Genomic DNA, 19,800 nt, shown 5'->3' on the forward strand with positions numbered 1-19,800 from the left:
TTTTCTGACTAAACAGGAAAATTTCATTTATATGAGGTAACTCGTCAACACTATTCTGAGTGCAACACCCATATACAAACATTGGATTAAAACAGATGCAAGGTCGCTATATCTTCACACCCGTTTGTAAACCATTATTGTGAAAACAGGCAAGCTTATACAGAACTTCACAGTTTTCTGATTGGCGGAAGACTTTTCTTAAGCATCAGATTCAGGTTCATTGCTCACCTTGATTTCCAGGAGCCGTTCAATTGGTTGCCTACAAATGGGGCATCTGTCTGTCTGGATGCTCAGTGCCTTAGCACAGCCACTGCACATGCACTGCATTATCAAAGACAAAAATTAGCCACAACACAAGCAAGACAGACCTCCTTCATATTCATATTTTCAAAGCTGTACTAGAGTTGAAAAATTTAAACATCCAAAGGTGAGCATCTTCACAGGGCATTGAACTCTCAACTTTCTTTTGAAAGTAGTAGCTCGATTAACCACATCCCAAACTTCATCTTGTGTGTGTGTGTGTGTATAATTTTGAAAACAGTTTCCCCTTTCTAATAATATTCTACTCATTCATAAAAAATAAAAAAAATAAATAAATAAATAAATAAAAGATTTCCCATGACAACGCTCTGAATCCAAAAGAAGAATTTCCTATAAACAATTCTATATGTACTACAAGAAGTACCCAAACAAAATAACTGATATCAAGCTGAAGCCAACTCAAATTGGGTACGCAAAGTGGGCCATCGGCACATCTATCCATGTTCAAGAATTGAAGTCTACACAATTGATCTCACCAAAGAAAAAAAATTGCACTTAATACGCATGTGCACACACACACACACACGAACTTCTGAAGTGAATTTTCTCTCTCTAAGACTTTGCAAGTCTAATAAACCGTTCGCAAAAATTGAAAGCAATTTTCAGCCCAATAGACATAAAAAACTAATCTGGTCTGCTTCATATCTGCAATGTAATCAGTAGGACAGATCCTACCTCTTTTCATTAGAAGGAAGAGAGGGGAGGGAAGGGGATAGAGAGGAAGTAGTATCTGTACATACCATGTGTCGGCATGGGAGGACAGTTGTATCGCGGGGTTCTGACAAGCAAATAACACATTCTTTCCCAGAATCATTCTCCTCTGTATCACCATCAACCACATTCCCAATTCCATAAATTTCCTGCAGCTCGTACCTCATCCCATTCACCCACAGGATCTGTTTCATCACCCGCACCTGGTACTCACCATTCTCCTTCTTTTCAAACACAGCCTTGGTGATCTGAGAATTCCTAACTGGATCTCCTTCTGATTCATTATTGGTCAATGGATATGCTTCAGCCTTCACCACAAGTGGGTAAATCTCTATATCACCATAATTTGTCAACTCGGTCTCCTCAATCTTCGAGAAGTCAATTCCAGTTCCACAAGGTTGTCTAAACTTCTGGCCTAGACCTTGCTGAAAAGAGATGGTGTTAGAATTAGGCAGGCCATCCTTTGTAGCTGTAAGGTTACAGTCTTCATTTTCTTTAGCGAAAAACATAACTGTAATGCTGTTACAGAGAAGAAGAAAAGCAACCATTAGAAAAGAAAGAGGTTCACAAACGCATTAAGACTATACATATAGCAGGTCTTAATTTATCTAATGGTGGCGGAATGAAAAATAGATATATAAGCATATCACAATAGCTGTACAACTACGGCTAAGCAAATCAGCATATCAAAACAAAGATCTATGTGTGGAATGTGCAAAAACAATATACCAGCTTCACAATTTCCAATGGCTGGTGAATTTGCCCAAACAATGACTAAACCTGCACCTCCGAAAGGAGACTCCAAATTATAGAACATTTCATGGTAAAGCAGATTGTATCACATTTCTAGAATAGACCTGGAAATTATGTAAAACATAATTATCAAGTAATGTCGGGCTTTTGTCTTAACAATAGAAAAGTTTCAATAGAAGCCAAGTAACACTTATCATTAACAAATAAGCTCACAAACTATAACCCGTACAATAAATTAGGCTATAATTTGCAAAACATTCATCAGTTCTATATCCAAAATGAAATGAACAAACTGTTTAAATTCACATTACAACTAAGATCAATCCATATTCTGAAATTATCTTCACAATGTTCCCATCTAGGAGGGTCAAAAATTCACTCTAAAACTATATTAACAAAACTAAATTGATTCCACATGTACAATTCACTATCATATGATACTTAACAAAAACCAAATTCAAAGCATTATATTAATATTACCTTCCAGGTGCAGTGGCATCGAACGTGAAGGCAACAAGGGACTGTCCAGGATTCTCCTCATCCGGTTCAAGCCTCAGAGACTCCTTCTTAATATTCACATCGTTCCTAATAGTCACTGCCTTTTGATGTTCCACAAATGGAGTAACTGGGTGGTGGGGGACTGCACCAGGACCATAAGGGGGCGGTCCATTAACCCAGTTGCCGGGGGCCGGGTAGACCCCACCACCCACATGATAAGGCGGCGGATAAGGGCCCACCATGGGCGGTGGCTGAGGGTAGTATCCGGGGTATTGGTAGTATTGGGGAGGGTTAGGGTTGGGGTAGGGTGTGGCAGCAGCAAACACATATCTGTTTTCGGTTATTTCAGGCTGCGGAGACGGCTGACCCTGGTGGCTACGGTGGTGCCTCCGCCGGCTCGCACTACTGCTTCCATTATTTCCCATTCCGTTTTACAACTATTCTCAAACTTTCGATCCTGAAGAAAAAAATTTTCAAGCTCAAAACAATATTCATCATCAACCAAAAATACTGAATTCTCTTGTTTGGTAGAATTTATATTGAAATGAATGGAAGAAAAAACGAAAACCCAGAAAAGGAATGATGCTAAATTTGGTGTTTAAAACAAAGAAAACATGTGAAAATTGAGCTAAATTATAAAGATGGGATTTTTAAGAAATGATGATTGGAATTAGGATGATTCAATTTCTTACAGAACAAAGAAAGGATCAAATTTGTGCAGAAATATGAGAATTTTGCAGATAATAAAAGAAAAAGATTGTACCTTTAGAAAAGCGTAAGCGTGGTTCCTGATTATGTTGTTCTTGAAACTGTTGTGTTAAACGTATAAACAGAGAGAGAGAGAAAGACAGAGGGTACAGGATTTTCAATGAAAGAATGATGAGGTTGGAATAATGTGGAGCAAGGGAAAGCAGAGACAGCAAGCAACCGAGTCCGAGAGCACCCACCAGCATCACCAAAAGGGAGGGTAGGCAATGACTTATACGAACCTGAAACACACAAAATTGCCGCTTATGCTAAAGTTAACAAAACAGTATATAAAAATAGGCATCTTCGTTATTTTTTATATATTTGGTGAATAATAATGGTGCGTTGCAGACGTGGTGTACCACCGCGACCATGTCATTACTGTAGTGTAGGCCTTCCCGCCTCCCACTTCACAATCAGAGGTGACGGATTTTTGTAGAGTTTTCTTTCTCGTGGATTACGTGGGATAGCGTTGCAAGTTACAATTATTATAGTTTTAGTTCGCAAAATATCTATCCAAAAAGTTTAGGCCACAAAATGCAATGGAAAAGTATGGTTTAAGGTAATAAACAAGTAAAGCGTAATTTTTTTTCCTTTGATTGTGCCTTAAGCATATGTCACGATTGGATAACTATTTGTATGCATCTTCATAAAAACAGGAAGTCAAATTTGTCATTCTTTTTTATCTTGAGAAATGCTATACCCACAATATTTTCACAATAAATTTTAAATGAAAGGTTGGTGTTGGTTATAATAGGTGGACAAAAAAATAATTTAAGTTGTGAATTTAAATTATAATCATTAACAACTTAATACTTATAATTTGTCGTGAAAATATTTTCGACATGACACTTCTTTTTTACATCAAACAATTTATTATTTTTGGTTTCCAAATAAATGTCGGTACGTTGTATTGAACATTGTACTTATGAATACCAAGTTGTGCATGTCGCATGACTCTATGGGGTTGCAAAAAGTTGCTGAGCTTTTTTTAGGATGGGATGTTCATAAGATTTTCAAGGGATAGTTGATGATCTAAGTCGATCCTTGTTTGGTAGGTTTCTTGTTCTAGAAAGCTAACCAGGCTCCCTTTTATAGTCAAAAATTAGAAACTCGTATATCCATAATGCTTATCCACCCTCGTTGAATACCAAAGTCCTTCAATGAGTTTTTTACTAGTACTTGTAGATATAGACTTTATTTCCACATTAGGTAACTAGCCATTAGAAAGAGCATGTTATAAGGTTGTGTTTGATATTGGTTGAAAAAAGATAGCTTTTTTATCATTATTTAGCTTATTTTTGTTATTATTCATCATATTTTTACGACTATTCATGAATCTCTTTGTATTTTTTGGTATTATTTATAGGTCTCACTGTACTATTTCAGTTAATTTTTAATTTTATTTACAGTATTTTTAGCAAAAAATTTTAAGTTTCAACTAAATAAGTTGTTCTTAAACGAATTAATATTCATCTTTGTGGCAGTACGAAAGGCAAGTTACAACATAATGTACAAGTGGGTTGACTTTGTTAGTGATAAATTCAGTTGACAATATGTCCAAGGGTGTTAAAAATAGACATATGCACCTTATTATGGCATACTTGCTTTTGTTCTTTAAGAGCACGTGTTTTCCTTAAGACACAAACCCAAAAGTAGTGGTAGAATACAACATTTTTGGATTTACCTCCCCTTCCTAGCTCCTACCAAACCTTACCTCCCTGGAGTTTTGATTGTAACAGGTTGGGCTACTTTGCAAGCTTAGGTAGTTAGACCAATTTGACCATAAAAATATTGACTTTGCAATGAGGAACAACCACATGTTGGGGTTCTTTATGGTTGACATTAGGCCATTTAGGTTCCTTGTTGCTTGTTGGATCTCTTTCCGTTCTAGTATTCTACCTAGGGGTGTTTCCGATGTGGTATGGTGCAGTTTTGGGCCATTTTTAGCACTACACTTTACAGTGCGGTTTAGCTAAAATCATAACTGCACTGCACCTTATTTTTGCGGTCACATGTGTGGTGCGGTGCGGTGTGGTGCGGTTTAGAGTTTAACCAAAACCATAACCGCACCACACCTCATTTTTGCAGTCATATGTGCGATACTATGTATAAGATACGGTTTGAAATCAGATATTTTTCAAAATTTAGACTTTTCCTACTCAACCTAAGAGTATGTTTGGATTCAGCTAAAAGTGTTTGTGTTTGCGTCTGTTTCTGTGTCTACGTCTGCATCTGCGTCTGTATTTTTCCATTTTTTTTTCACGCGTTTTAGGGCTGTTACAGCTACTGTTCATGCACTATTCATGAACAGTAGCCACAAAGTTTGACTTGTCAAACAATTTTCAGCCAATTAGTGCACACCGTGCACTGTTCATGAACCCACAAATTTCACTTTTCAGTAACTTTTTCATTAAAAATGGGTCTCACGGTATTATTCACACATTTAAAAATTATTTTGTTACAGTATTTTTCAGTTTTCAGTTTTCAACTGTATCCAAACGGACCCTAAGTATCAACGCGGATCCACGTTTGCGTTTCTTTCCTTTTTTTTTTCCCCAGCCGCATGTTTTGACTTTTCAGTAGTGAACAGTGCATTCGTGCACTGTTCATGAGTCCCACAAACTTCACTTTTCAGCAACTTTTTCATTAAAAATGGGTCCTATGGCACTATTCACACATTTAAAAATTATTTTGCTACAGTGTTTTTAATTTTCAATTTCAGCAAAATAAGTTCTATCCAAACAGACCTTAAATGATTTAGCAATGCAACACAACGGCTTGATTTTAATAATTGTTTGTGTTTGTCATCAGTCGCTTTCAAGTTTTTTTTTTTTTTTAAAGTCTCTGTCTCTCTCTATACATGAGTTTACAATAGCGTTATAGCGTCAAGAGCCTTATAACTTAATTGATTGACACCTTTCAGTGTTTCCAATAGAGACATCCAATGATTTTAATGTTCAAATCCCCCTTTTTTGTTGTAATTAGCAAATTATCAACCAAAAAAAAAAAAAAATCATTCAAAATTATTATACTATTTATTAAGAGAGGAATGCATTTGTAATCAATTTGCAAGCCTAAGACACTTAATTTGGAGAGAAAAAAGTGTGCAGTTTTCATTGCACCTCTTAGTGTGTGTTTGGTTCCAACGTCTGAGTTTTGCTTTTGCGTTTTGCTTTCTTTCTTTTTCTTTTTTTTTTCTACACGCGTTTCAGGGGACAAGTGCAACAGAGGAGTACTGTTCAGTACTGTTTGGCTGTGTTTTTTTGACATTTCTGTCAATCAGTGGGCCCGTGCACTGTTTATGGACCCACAAATTTTATTTTTTATCAATTTTTTCATTAAAAATAGGTCTCACAGTACTATTCATACATTTAAAAATTATTTTGCTATAAGTGTATGAGAAGGTCCAAATTAAGATTGTTCATTGATTTGATAGTCTTTTGGGCCAGCAATATCGGGCCTAAAATTTCTAAACTAGAGACATGCGTCCAGTGATTCTCAAAAAAAAAAAAAAAAAAAAAGAGTCAAGTAATCGTCAAGTTTTAGAAATTTCCTCTCCCTCTATCGCTTTACTGTCAAAAAAAAGAAATTTCCTCTCCCTCAGTCTCATCAGTCATTTCTCTCGACTGTCACATTCAGCTATATATTAATATAATCAAAAGCTGAGAATGGCACATGCAACTGAAACCTCCTCCTCTTTCATAATGAATCCCGAGGAGGCCCTGCCGCTATTCATATTCTTTGTCGTTTGCTGGCTGACGACCACTAATTTGTCTCAAACTATCACAAATTCTTTGGTTGAAATCAATGATGCTAAACCATTTCTGGGTTTACTCCCAAGAACCCATAAGAACAAAAACCTAGAATGCAAAGAAATTGGAATAAGTTTGGCAATCAATTTATTTATTCGATAGTTTTATAGCTTAATTGACATTTTCTGACGTTTTTAATGGATAAATCCATATTCAAATCCTCATTTTTTATTTGTTGAAATTACTTTTTTTCAATTGATATTTTCTAATATTTCTAATGGAGATATCCAGATTTAAATGTGAATATTGGACAATTTTAACCGATAGATTAATCAACAGTGAACACCCTTAACCTTATTGAACAAAAATTTTAACCACACAGCAATTTCCCGATTAATGCATTCACGTTGGTTTAAGATTTATTTTGCAAATTCATAAAATATGCTTCGGCTATGCAGCAAAATTAATTGTGGAAATTGGTAACTTGCTAAAATTGGGTAAACGATCTTGTATTTGTATGCCTATCATAATATCCTTGCCTATAAGGCTATAAAGAAAAGCTATATATAAGACAAAACGCAAAATCGATAGGTGTATTATTTACATTATATTTCTGTCAAACGAAATAGTGTTGATTTTGTTGCTTTCTATCGTGATTCATTACCAGACCAATAACGTTAACAATGACGACAACTTGAAATGGAGTGACTTATCCCATCCGCAACTTGAAATACTCTCTCAAGCACAAAAAGACACGCATTTGTCATTTCAAGGCGATCTCAGATCACCAAAACCGTTCAAACAATGGGACAGTATCTCAATATGAGTTGTTCATCGACCAATAAATCAGCTGCAACTTTCATTAATCTTTCCATAACTGTTATAGTCATCTCAAGGATGAAAAAAAATGCAGTATAAAAAGGTAATAAATAAACATCCAAAAAAAGAGAGAGAGGCATAGCTGTAGTTTGGTCATGGAGGGTTGTCAATGCTCTTTCTTCTTTTCTGCACTCAATTATACCAGTGCAACAGTGTTTTTTTTTTTATTTTTCCTGCTTCTCTCTCTCCTTTCTACACACACTGGAAAACATTTTCCAGAAAAATGAGTTATTTACATATTTTTGGTTGTTACTCTGAGAGTGATTTTTAAAATATTGTCAACTGACTTGCACGGATAGTGCTTCGTGTAGGTGCGAAGATGGCAGAGGTCACGGTGGTGATAGCAGTGGGGGTGGCAGCAAAAAATGGCGCGAATGATAGTGGTGTGGTGGTGATGATTGGATGCTGCTGCCGATGGTGATGGTGATGGTGATGGTAGTGACAGCACAAAGGAATGAAATGGGCAACGATAGAAAGGAATGAAATTTTATTTTATTTTTTGGTTTTGGTCTTGTTTTTCCATTGTTTATTGTTGACTTCCACTTTCCATCCCAACAAAAACCAAAAAAGATACGGAAATATTTTTGTCTGAAACGAACATGGGATAGAAGAAGCATGGGGGCAATAAAATGGAATCAGGAATAAAGGCATGTAACTTAGCTCTATGGGGAACATTGAAGCCTGAAAGGAGATTAAAAATGGTTTCGTACTTATTTTTCCCCCTGAACTAAAGATTCCTCAGCCTAGAAGGGAATGACAGGAAACATTTTGTCCCTTTCAACTTATTTTATTTTGACCGCATAATAAGTTTTCTGCTGACTTCCAATTTCCATTGTCCCAGGTAGAAAACATTGTCCGTCAAGACAAACATTGGGAAAAAAGAGACGCACCAAAGCAATGAAATAGTTTCAGGAATAAATGCATGTAAATTACACCTCCATGGGGAAACTTCGCACTTGGAAGGAGATTAAGAATGCGAATGTTTCAAACCTTTTTTCCATGGAATAAATGTGGAAAAGAAGAGAGACCAGACAAACAGAAAAACAGAAATATAGAACCTCAACAAAGGGCCTACTTTAAGCTAGGAAAGCATCGCTAAGTGTACAATGAGAAGCATGCAAATCGCATCTAACCACCTCATTGGAAACTCATCCGAGTATCTGACCACATCGAAGAACACATCAAACTAGATAAAACTTCAAACTAGTTATTAGTTCTATTTATATAACCTCGAATCCACTGCCAGCATTTATTAAAGAACCACAGCATAAACTGCTACGGCCTACAATGATGCATAAAACATTGGCAACTCTTACCTTACATGTGCACAAAATATTAGAGCTTGAAAAGAAAGTAGATGTTTAATTCATAAATAAAATGATAAACACTGACTGCTACTATAACAAATTGAAGCAAACGCCACCGATAGCAGAAATTAGAACAAGTAGTGGGTATGTTCTACTATCACTAAGATACTCCGAGCTATTGGAGACCCTTCTGGAGCAGGTTAGTTGCATTGAAATTGGAAAGAACCTGAAACATTCCAATGACAAGCACCAAACCTAGAGCATCACATAATTATGAAAGAAGGCTTTCCAATTTATTGGTATAAATAAGTTGGCCGTGAGTGAACTTTGAAAGTTATGACAGGAACAGAGAATTATCCAACTCTACTCAGTGCCTCTCAAAAGCAAATACAAGAGCAGAAACATGAAAGTAGAAAGGCATTCAAATACAGGCAAGTTAAGAAAAAGAAAACTACTTTTCAGCTAGACAAAAGCTATCTCAGTGATAATCAATTCTAGTCAACAAAATAAATGCACACAGAAGCACCTTAAAGGGCTGAGTCGGATTGCAGATACTGGATCTTCATTTCAATTGATCCAGTATATTTTCAACAACCCATAACCGCACAATTGTACACAAACACACCAACATGCTCCTTCACACCAAGAACCTTCCAATCCAAGGTTCCATTCTTGACGCCGGACTTTGGACACCAAGAGTTCAGCACAATTCCTTCACCTTCTGGGCCTCTTTGCCCACCCACAACCAGAAGTTCCTCTCCGGAAGCCTTGAAAGCCAAGCCCCAGCCATTTGCCAAATCAGCCCTCACCGGAAGCCTACCCAACACATCCCAGGTGTTCTTTACTTTGTCATACTTCTTCACCATGTTGGTTAAATGCTCAATTGCATACAATTGGTTATTAACAACTGCCACAAGAGGAGGCGCCTGAGCAGCCCTATTAGCAAGGGGATACATATCCTCAATTATTCTCCATTTCCTTGTCTGAAGATTGAACTCCTCTCCACAGGTCAATGGAACAGTTGCATTTAACATCCCACCAATCACATAGAATTTGTCATCCATAAAAAAACCAGTGCACAATCTACGTGGTGTATGCATGCTGGGTAGCATTTCCCATGTACCTGATGAAGAGTCATATAATTCTGCAGATTGCAAAACATTTCCATTTTTATCGCTCCCACCTGCAACAATAGCAATAGAACCAAGGCTACTTGACCCAAATAAACAGCGGGGTCGATTCATCCCCTGACACTTAACCCAACTACGAAGAATCAAACTATACTTCCAAATAGCAAATTCCAACAACTCACGACCGAAAACCAACAATTCACAATCCACAGCCAAGGACTCCTTATCAGCATGGTTAAAACACTCGTCACAAGGTATTTTAGGTAACGTCATCCATCTGTTCCTCACGGGATCAAATGCCTCCCATCCCCTTGGATCACAAACCATATACACCCAATGCTCCACAATCCCCAACTGCTTTCTGCACCGATTTAAACCCCCACTTTTGATTAACTTATTAAACCTTGTATTAATAGACGATAACGAAGCGAAGTCTGATCTATTCACCCGAGCAAGGCAATTCAACGCTACATCGTCAATAAGACCCGGGAGCAAGGAATCACTTGATCCAAATCGACAACGACCATCATTCACTCCTCCCTCAGAATTCATGATTGAAAGAGTAATAGTCACTTCTTCTTCTCCTTCTTCCACCCCCAAGAAATAATCCAAAACAAAGCTTTTGTTTGTTATGTTAAAAAACAAATCTTTTTACTATACCCCCAACAAAACCAAGCAAATTTCTCATACAAAATTCAACCTTGACGTAAGGTTGGAAAAACTTCTTCTATACCACAATTCCCAAACAAGCTCCCGGTACCCGGAAAACAATTTCCGAGCTTTGAACGCAACCGTTCTCCATGTGTATATTCTTTCCATCAATTTAACAAATCAAAGTATACCCAGAAAAATAAAATTATTCCATTTGTGCAAAACTTTCTTTTTTCACATTTAACGAAACTAATACAATCTTTAGCGCAAACGAATCGAGTATTGAAACACATGCAACTTCGATTAAAGATTCAGAAAATTTCTGGTGATACCACCGAGTTTATATTGATTTTCCGGGAAATTTTCTCGCCAGATTTCCAGCAATCCAAACAGAATTATCTGAAATTCAAGAAAACGATAAATTAACAGAAATTTTATAAAAAAAAACAACAAAAGCAAAAGTGAAAAAAAAAAAAAAAAATTCGATTTGAACAGTGAGAAATGAGCAAATATGTTAATAGTAATTGTATAGAACAGGTTTGGTCGGATCCGGGTTAAACGCTATAAGCGTTATTCGGATCCAAATCTAATGATTATTCGGATCTCACTTTAGGTGGAGATGAAAAAAAATGAAAATGAACGTTAAAAATAGAGGATGGATATGTGTGTACTGTGTACCTTGAAGTGTGAAGGACAGGTCAGAGCTAAGAATACAGGTCGCCGTATAATGGGCCGGAAATTGATTTCCGTCGAACATGTCGCCGGAGACCGGCGAGGGAGAGAATATGAGAGATAGAGAGAGAGAGAGAGAGAGAGTGGTGTTGTTTTGTTTGTCTGTTGATAAACTTGGAACTGTGATGAGAGAGAGAGAGAGAAGAAGAAGAGGAGACCGGGGTTTGTTGAAAAGTGGGGTTGGGTTATTAAAAAAAAAAAAAAAACTGAAAAAAAAAAAAAAAGGAAGGATGTGTTTGCATTAATAACCTTACTTTTGTGTGTATTCTGTATTTAACATCTTGCTATTTTGTCTTGACGTTTTGCACCAAACAAAACATTATTATTGGCTGATTATTAATACTTGTATATATAATTAGTTAATTACTATATACTATGTCCTCCTAATTCCCCCCCCCCCCAAAAAAAAAAAAAAAAAAAACAAACCTACTTTTGGGAACACTTGGACGACAGTTTCGAAAGACTTGAAACATATTATCGTTTTATGGGATTTTCGAAATGTCTTATAAGTAAGAAGCTGAATTGTCTGGTCAACTTCTTAGACGCCTATTTATTTTCTATATATTACAATATAGTTCCTTTTAAACAAAACTATAATATACAATCAACATAACAATAGATAATTCTCAAAAAAAAAAACATAATAATAGATAATTTCTCAAAATAAAAAACATAAGAATAGATATTGTAACTATTATGTTGAATTGAATTAGTTTAATGTGTATTGAGTTGTTTTACCTTTTTTTTTTTAAAAAAAAAAATCTTGAAGAATACCTTGTTCTAGTATTCTTTTGATTTTGATTTTGATTTTTTTTTTTTAAACTTCACTTCATTATCTAGAATTCTACGTATTTCTCTTCTAATTAATATAGTATGAAGTTTTGCCAATTTCGGATATGCCAACATGCAGTAGTATGTGTTTATATTCGATGATATAATTTAATGATGTAAAACCATGTTGTAAGTTCAAAGAAAAGAAATGGAACATGAGAGAAGGAGACTTATCTAACCTAGGTTACTCGCCATAAAGATGATGTATATATGTTGTGAAAAAAGATGATGTATATATCTGATGCATAAGATATCTTCTCTTAGAGTAAGAAAAACTCCACTCAAAGTAAGGATGGGGGTGGGAGAAGGGGTGGGAATAGCAAACAAGATCCTGCAAAACAACTCAACTCTATTATAGTCTACCTACTCATGTTGCATTTGGTATAGGGGAATCCACATTATCCATGGCAACCGGATTCATGGGAAAGTGACGACTAGCAATATGGATGAATAGAAATGTAACTATTTTTATGTTTGGTTTGATTTAGAATCTAATAAAAATCTTGAGAATATGAAATGTTTAATATTTTATTTATTTTTAAGAATCTTCTAAGAATTATTTTTTTTTTCTCAAAATACCATTTAATTCACAAATACAACATTAAGTCTTTAAAAAAAAAAAAAACCTTCCCCCAAATAAATTATGAGAAACAAAATATAAACTAAAAATCATGGAAAATTCAATAAAACTATAGTATAATTTTTTTTTTTAAATAACATGTATAGTACAAAAATAATTTTTTTTTTATATTGTCAATTTATAATATATTTATTATTTCTATTGGTTAAAGGGTAGGAATGATGGATAAAATTGTTAGTGTATACAAAATGTAAATTTATCTAGGCATAGGAATGTGGATATTCACATTAAAAAAAAAAAAAAAAAAAAACCTCCTAATATCTAATTTTTGCAACCAAATATGAGAATTTTCAACATTCCATGTGTAAGGACAAGATTCTCTAGCGGCCCAATAAGGATGTTGGGCTCGCGCACGGAAGATCCCTCACAATATAATTTGTAGAGAGTGGGCTTAAAAAACTAGCTGCTGGTCGCGGGGCGATGTCTGATCCTGGTTTTAGAGGAATTCAGGTAGAAAAAGGTGTTGGGCCTGAACATTTAAGCCCTAAGACGTCGCACCATATGGGATGGGACTCCTCGGAGTTGATCCGAGGACCATTGAGGCCTAACCCCGGTTATCCAAAGACGGACTTTCTTCAGTGAAGTCCGGTGTTGTTGATATGTTCTCTCCCATGTGATCCTCCTTTTTCGGAGGTGGGATGGGATTTCCTTTAGATTTACTTGCTTTCTTCTTTTATACTCGTCTGCGTTAATTGTCCTTCGTCCACGTGTAGGGTCAATATTTACAAGACTGATATTTGTCCCATCAGTCTAATCCCAGAATTGTTGGGTATGGTTGATAAGGCTGCAGAGTACGGCTCTGTCATGTGTTGGGTTTTATCTGGAAGGGTAGTAAGGATAATTTCCCCAAGATATTTTGGATCTCCTTACAAATTCGTCCCTATACCAGTTTTACCCCTTTATTTCGGTGGGATTCAGGATCTGCCAAGGACCAAACTGTCCTCGGCTGCCTTCCAAAATTGTTTTGTGCTCTATACTGTAGAGCTTGGGCCACAGCTCTCCTCGGACTGGGCCTTCGGATTTTCCAGGAGCAATCGGGCTTGGTCCTTAAAGTATTGGGCCCCACAATAGCCCCTCAAAACCCTTCTATCCGACTTCCGGGTTGGAAGGGAGGGTTTTGGCAAACCCGGACCCTTAATACGGTTTGTTTAGTTCAACCCCGCATTTATGTGAGCGGTTTTCCACCTGTCCAGGAGGTTAGCCGGTTTTCTAGGGATTCCGTTTAATTTGCTTGTGATCTACTCCTGCCGCTTGGCTGTCCCAGACGCGCCCTTAATGAATCCCCTTTACGAGGCTCATTTATGTCCGGCGGCTCATTTGATAAGGTGGGGAAGTGGAACGGACGCCTCTTTTTTCTTCAGATTCCTTTGGGAAACTTGAATGCATTTAATACCCTCCGTTCTGCCCTTCCTATAAGAAGGCAAGCAGGAGGCCATCACTTTCGTGCAGACTCCTCTCCTTCCCTCTGAGATCTGAAACCCGTAGCCTCCTTTAGCGCCTGCTTAGCCCGTTTGTTATACGCCATATCAGTACACGCCTACCATAACGAACGATGAAGGAACCATGCCCTTCCTCAAAACACCATGTTCCGATAAAGCTTGAAATGGCTCGATCGGGGCAAGGGTGGCGTAGACTTAAGATCTGTCCCGCCTCTCTTTCAGCCAAAATCCGAAGCAGGGGCTCGTCATGTCAAACTCTTGGCGTGACTGAGTCGAGAACACCCAATATCAGCACCACTCGGCTCCTCACGAGCGTACCTAACATGGCACCAGTGTGTTAGGAGTCAGGGTTGAGGCAGGGGCGAAGTGCTTCTGCTTCTCCCTTTCCTTGCTCACTGGTGCCCTCCTCCGTCTTCCTCTTATAGTCTTCCCAGCACCAGTTCCGCCTTGGTGCTGTCCTTCTCCCTCTTTTGCTCCTCTCTTTGTCTTTTCATTTCTCCCACTCTTCTTCTCCTCCTTCTCTTACTCATGTCCTCCATCTTCTTCATTGATTTCTTCCTTACTATTTCCTTCTTCTTCGTTCTCTTTTTTTTTTTGAAGTGAGTTCTTCTTTTAGTATGAGCAACACTGAGGCAGAGATTGGAGAGACTTTGAAGACAAGTTCAAAAAGGCGCTTGATCGTTTGCTTATCTGTACTGTGGATGTTAGTATTGCTTCGGCAGCCCCTCTTTTGTATAGGCTTGTTGAAGCCTCTTTTTGTACATTGTAATAATTTTTCATATTAATAAAAGTTGTTTCTATTTCACTTTACATGTTCTGTCTCTTTGTTTTTATAAATTTGCAAGTGCTGCTCGGCTCAATAATACCGCATCTAAATCAATGACGACTAAGACCAAAATACTTAATAATAAAAAGATGTTGCCATAATCTTAATAGGAGTGCTTGGCACAATAGGGCAGACCAATAAAAAGTAGTACTTACCACCTTGGCTTGGGTCCGAGGACCATACAAGGCCTCGGTTATGTCCAGAACTTGTAATAATAATAATTTTTGTACTTGGTTTCCCCATAGGTTTGAGTCCGAGGACCATACAAGGCCTTGGTTCTGTCCAAAACTTGTAATAATAATAATTTTTTGTATTTGGTTTCCCCATAGGCTTGAGTCCGAGGACCATACAAGGCCTTGGTTCTGTCCAAAACTTGTAATAATAATAACTTTTTGTACTTGGTTTCCCCATAGGCTTGAGTCCGAGGACCATACAAGGCCTTGGTTCTGTCCAAAACTTGTAATAATAATAACTTTTCGTACTTGGTTTCCCCATAGGCTTGAGTCCGAGGACCATACAAGGCCTTGGTTCTGTCCAAAACTTTATGCCCTTCCCTTTTTCTCTTTGCACCTGTCTTTCCTCAGGTGTCTCATAAGTTGCCGAGCAGGAAGTTGTCCTCGGTAACGGTTATTCCTTGGTGTGGGCCATAGTCCGCGGGCTTCCATGCAGAACGGGCCTGGGCCGCGAATTTATTAGGCCCACAGATTTAGAGGCATTTCCGTAGTCTTTGGTCACGCGGTACTTTTTGGCGTCCCAGTATTCGAGGTGCGTCTTCATGAGGCTCCTTTAATCTCAGGGTTGCAGACGGCATTGGAAATCGAGCTGGAGACATTTTGTCTGTAGCGTTCCTTGGGACGCTGCGTGAATTAAATGCCATCACCTCATCTTTTAAATAAATAGGAGAGAAGGTTGCTTTACTTTCACACGAATTCTTCAGTCTCCCCTCTTAGTACATCATGTTTGAGGCGAGGATTGGGGCAAAGGAGCTCTCTCCGCCACGAAAGCGTCGTGTCTTCCTGCGACTCCAGATAGTGAGGTGCGGGCCAGGGAGGCGTAGACTCAAGAGAATATTTCAGTTCGAGAGAGGGGAAAGGATGTTTCTCTCTATTTTAGTCAAAATCCGAAGCAGGTTCTGGTCATGCCAGATTTTTGGTATGCCCGAAGAAGGAATTTCCGCCATCAGCGCCGTCTGCCTTGTAGCAGGCAAATTTCTGCGGGGGCTTCCCAACTTCCGGCTCCCTGCATCTTTTCTGTAGATGGTGTTAGCCTGAGGTCAGGTTCTTTGGCTGCCTGAGTTATGGGCATGTAGAAGCGTCGAGGAATAGTTTCCTTAGACGACATCTTGGAACAGTAGCCAACCTCTCCTCTGAGATATCTCCTCGGCACCATCTTCACTCTTTTGTACTTTTCTTTTGCTTACGCAGTTAACTCTAATGTAAGCTGGTTTCAGCTTTTATTGTACACTGTACTGTTCTTTTGTCTTAATAAAAGATGTGTTTATTTCTTTATACATACTACTTTTTTTTTTTTTTTGCAACTACCACTTTGGGTCTGAATATTAAGTCTAAGCCTGCCTTTAACAATATTCTGGACGGAAGAACACTTTAATACAAACCCTTATTAGTTTAAACTCGCAAATATTATCAAGTATAACAATGGCAATCCTCAATAGATTGAATTCATGGAACTAACCGAGATAGCTGCTGAGCGCTGCGTGATGCACGCTAGACGAATATCCGAGAGGGCAGCCGAGCAGCGATGGATTTGGATCGTGCCCTTGGGGTAACATACTGTGCCGTATCGTATTAGCCCCTTTGGCACTGGAGATCTGAGGGTAGATCGGGGAACCCGTGCAATTAAAGATTGACCCAACTGTTAACGAGAAGTTCTCTTCGGATGGATTTTGAGGTTTATATGCCATAGTAGTTTCTTTCTCTTTTTTTTTTAGTTGGTTTCCCCATAGGCTTAAGTCCGTGGACCATGCGAGGCCTTGGTTCTGTCCAAAACTTGTGGTCTTTTTTATGTACTTGGTTTCCCCATAGGCTTGAGTCCGTGGACCATGCAAGGTCTTGGTTCTGTCTAGAACTTATGATCTTTTAATGTACTTGGTTTCCCCAAAGGCTTGAGTCCGAGGACCATGCAAGGCCTTGGTTCTGTCCAAAACTTATGATCTTTTAATGTACTTGGTTTCCCCATAGGCTTGAGTCCGTGGACCATGCAAGGCCTTGGTTCTGTCCAAAACTTATGATCTTTTTTATGTACTTGGTTTCCCCATAGGCTTGAGTCCGAGGACCATGCAAGGCCTTGGTTCTGTCCAAAACTTATGATCTTTTTATGTACTTGGTTTCCCCATAGGCTTGAGTCCGAGGACCATGCAAGGCCTTGGTTCTGTCCAAAACTTATGATCTTTTTATGTACTTGGTTTCCCCATAGGCTTGAGTCCGAGGACCATGCAAGGCCTTGGTTCTGTCCAAAACTTATGATCTTTTTATGTACTTGGTTTCCCCATAGGCTTGAGTCCGAGGACCATGCAAGGCCTTGGTTCTGTCCAAAACTTATGATCTTTTTATGTACTTGGTTTCCCCATAGGCTTGAGTCCGAGGACCATGCAAGGCCTTGGTTCTGTCCAAAACTTATGATCTTTTTATGTACTTGGTTTCCCCATAGGCTTGAGTCCCATGCAAGGCCTTGGTTCTGGACCTTGAGTGGACCATGCAAGGCCTTGGTTCTGTCCAAAACTTATGATCTTTTAATGTACTTGGTTTCCCCATAGGCTTGAGTCCGAGGACCATGCAAGGCCTTGGTTCTGTCCAAAACTTATGATCTTTTAATGTATTTGGTTTCCCCATAGGCTTGAGTCCGAGGACCATGCAAGGCCTTGGTTCTGTCCAAAACTTATGATCTTTTTATGTACTTGGTTTCCCCATAGGCTTGAGTCCGAGGACCATGCAAGGCCTTGGTTCTGTCCAAAACTTATGATCTTTTAATGTACTTGGTTTCCCCATAGGCTTGAGTCCGAGGACCATGCAAGGCCTTGGTTCTGTCCAAAACTTATGATCTTTTTATGTACTTGGTTTCCCCATAGGCTTGAGTCCGAGGACCATGCAAGGCCTTGGTTCTGTCCAAACCTTACGATCTTTTTATTTGTTTTATTTTTCAACCACCAGCCCCTACACCAAGGCGGGGACAGTTGGCCTGGGGCTGGAAGCCCCTAGAGATGCCCGCGCCCTTAGCACTACGAGGCGTAGCCCCTAGCAGAAGTTTACGTCGGAGCAACAACTATATGTCGCCGGAGACGGAGGAGATCCCAGAAATTTCTGCTTGCCAATGAGTTGATTCCACCGCCACCTGCGCCAACGCGCAAGCTTTCCCACAGACGACGCCAATTGTAAGGACACGATTCTCTGGCGGCCCAATAAGGATGTTGGGCTCGCGCACGGAAGATCCCTCACAATATAATTTGTAGAGAGTGGGCTTAAAAAGCTAGCCGCTGGTCGCGGGGCGATGTCCGATCTTGGTTTTAGAGGAATTCAGGTAGAAAAAGGTGTTGGGCCTAAACATTTAAGCCCTAAGACGTCGCACCATATGGGATGGGACTCCTCGGAGTTGATCCGAGGACCATTGAGGCCTAACCCCGGTTATCCAAAGACGGACTTTCTTCAGTGAAGTCCGGTGTTGTTGATATGTTCTCTCCCATGTGATCCTCCTTTTTCGGAGGTGGGATGGGATTTCCTTTAGATTTACTTGCTTTCTTCTTTTATACTCGTCTGCGTTAATTGTCCTTCGTCCACGTGTAGGGTCAATCTTTACAAGACTGATATTTGTCCCATCAGTCTAATCCCAGAATTGTTGGGTATGGTTGATAAGGCTGCAGAGTACGGCTCTGTCATGTGTTGGGTCTTATCTGAAAGGGTAGTAAGGATAATTTCCCCAAGATATTTTGGATCTCCTTACAAATTCGTCCCTATACCAGTTTTACCCCTTTATTTCTGTGGGATTCAGGATCTGTCCAGGACCAAACTGTCCTCGACTGCCTTCCAAAATTGTTTTGTGTTCTGTATTGTAGAGCTTGGGCCACAGCTCTCCTCGGACTGGGCCTTCGGATTTTCCAGGAGCAATCGGGCTTGGTCCTTAAAGTATTGGGCCCCACACCATGAATTCTGAAATATTACCCTATACTGCTTTTTATTTTATTTTTGTTATTAAGAGTTGGGTAAATACATAAGGAAGAGATAAATTGTTATGGTAGTTTTGAATAAATCTTATTTACTTGTTGTGGATAAAAATTAGGTTTCTTCGATTTTAAATGTTAGTTTTCTTGTAAAGCTATTTATTTCTATGACTTGAAATATAGTACTAATAATAATAAAAGAGGTTCAAAAAATACTATTATTGAGTAAATTTTCACCTTAAAAGTTTGGATTCCCTCAAATAATAATCTATTTTTTGCGATGGTTCCCATGAACCAACCAAGAAAGAATTGAGCACATAATTGAAGGAGGGGTATAGTCTATAGACTATATACTCTATATACACTCTCTGAAAGAATTTCATTATTTCAAGAAGCTCGAGTAAGACAG

The 19,800-nt window shown here is 38.6% G+C and overlaps 2 protein-coding genes across 4 annotated transcripts; both read right to left on the reverse strand.

Annotated features, from left to right (window-relative positions):
* On the reverse strand, positions 1 to 3,480 carry LOC115983568 (probable E3 ubiquitin-protein ligase LUL2). 3 transcript variants are annotated; one of them, XM_031106293.1, is made up of 5 exons: positions 3,393 to 3,480; positions 3,047 to 3,272; positions 2,266 to 2,740; positions 1,062 to 1,551; positions 1 to 321 (listed from the first exon to the last, which is right to left on the reverse strand). In XM_031106293.1, the coding sequence occupies exons 3-5, from the start codon at positions 2,706 to 2,708 to the stop codon at positions 199 to 201; spliced, it is 1,056 nt and encodes a 351-aa protein (XP_030962153.1). In that variant the 5' UTR covers positions 2,709 to 2,740; positions 3,047 to 3,272; positions 3,393 to 3,480; the 3' UTR covers positions 1 to 198. The 3 variants fall into 3 exon arrangements, with proteins under 3 accessions (XP_030962153.1, XP_030962159.1, XP_030962145.1); XM_031106299.1 differs by having other exon boundaries at positions 3,384 to 3,401; XM_031106285.1 differs by having other exon boundaries at positions 3,047 to 3,462.
* A 5,759-nt stretch (positions 3,481 to 9,239) lies between these two features.
* LOC115983587 (F-box/kelch-repeat protein At5g60570) lies at positions 9,240 to 11,661 on the reverse strand. The gene is made up of 2 exons (XM_031106307.1): positions 11,431 to 11,661; positions 9,240 to 11,151 (listed from the first exon to the last, which is right to left on the reverse strand). Exon 2 carries the CDS (start codon positions 10,651 to 10,653, stop codon positions 9,559 to 9,561), a length of 1,095 nt encoding a protein of 364 aa, XP_030962167.1. The 5' UTR covers positions 10,654 to 11,151; positions 11,431 to 11,661; the 3' UTR covers positions 9,240 to 9,558.
* Positions 11,662 to 19,800: the final 8,139 nt, after the last annotated feature.

Source organism: Quercus lobata, chromosome 1, assembly GCF_001633185.2.
Source record: "Quercus lobata isolate SW786 chromosome 1, ValleyOak3.0 Primary Assembly, whole genome shotgun sequence".
Lineage (NCBI taxonomy): Eukaryota > Viridiplantae > Streptophyta > Magnoliopsida > Fagales > Fagaceae > Quercus > Quercus lobata.

Bases quoted from the DNA above. Each gene is read 5' to 3' on its own strand.
- LOC115983568 (XM_031106293.1), bottom strand. From the start codon at position 2,708: ATGGGAAATAATGGAAGCAGTAGTGCGAGCCGGCGGAGGCACCACCGT. The intron at 1,552-2,265 runs GTAATATTAATA...TCTCTGTAACAG, and splicing joins GATGCCACTGCACCTGGAAG to CATTACAGTTATGTTTTTCG. The intron at 322-1,061 runs GTATGTACAGAT...TTGATAATGCAG, and splicing joins TCCTCCCATGCCGACACATG to TGCATGTGCAGTGGCTGTGC.
- LOC115983587 (XM_031106307.1), bottom strand. From the start codon at position 10,653: ATGAATTCTGAGGGAGGAGTGAATGATGGTCGTTGTCGATTTGGATCA.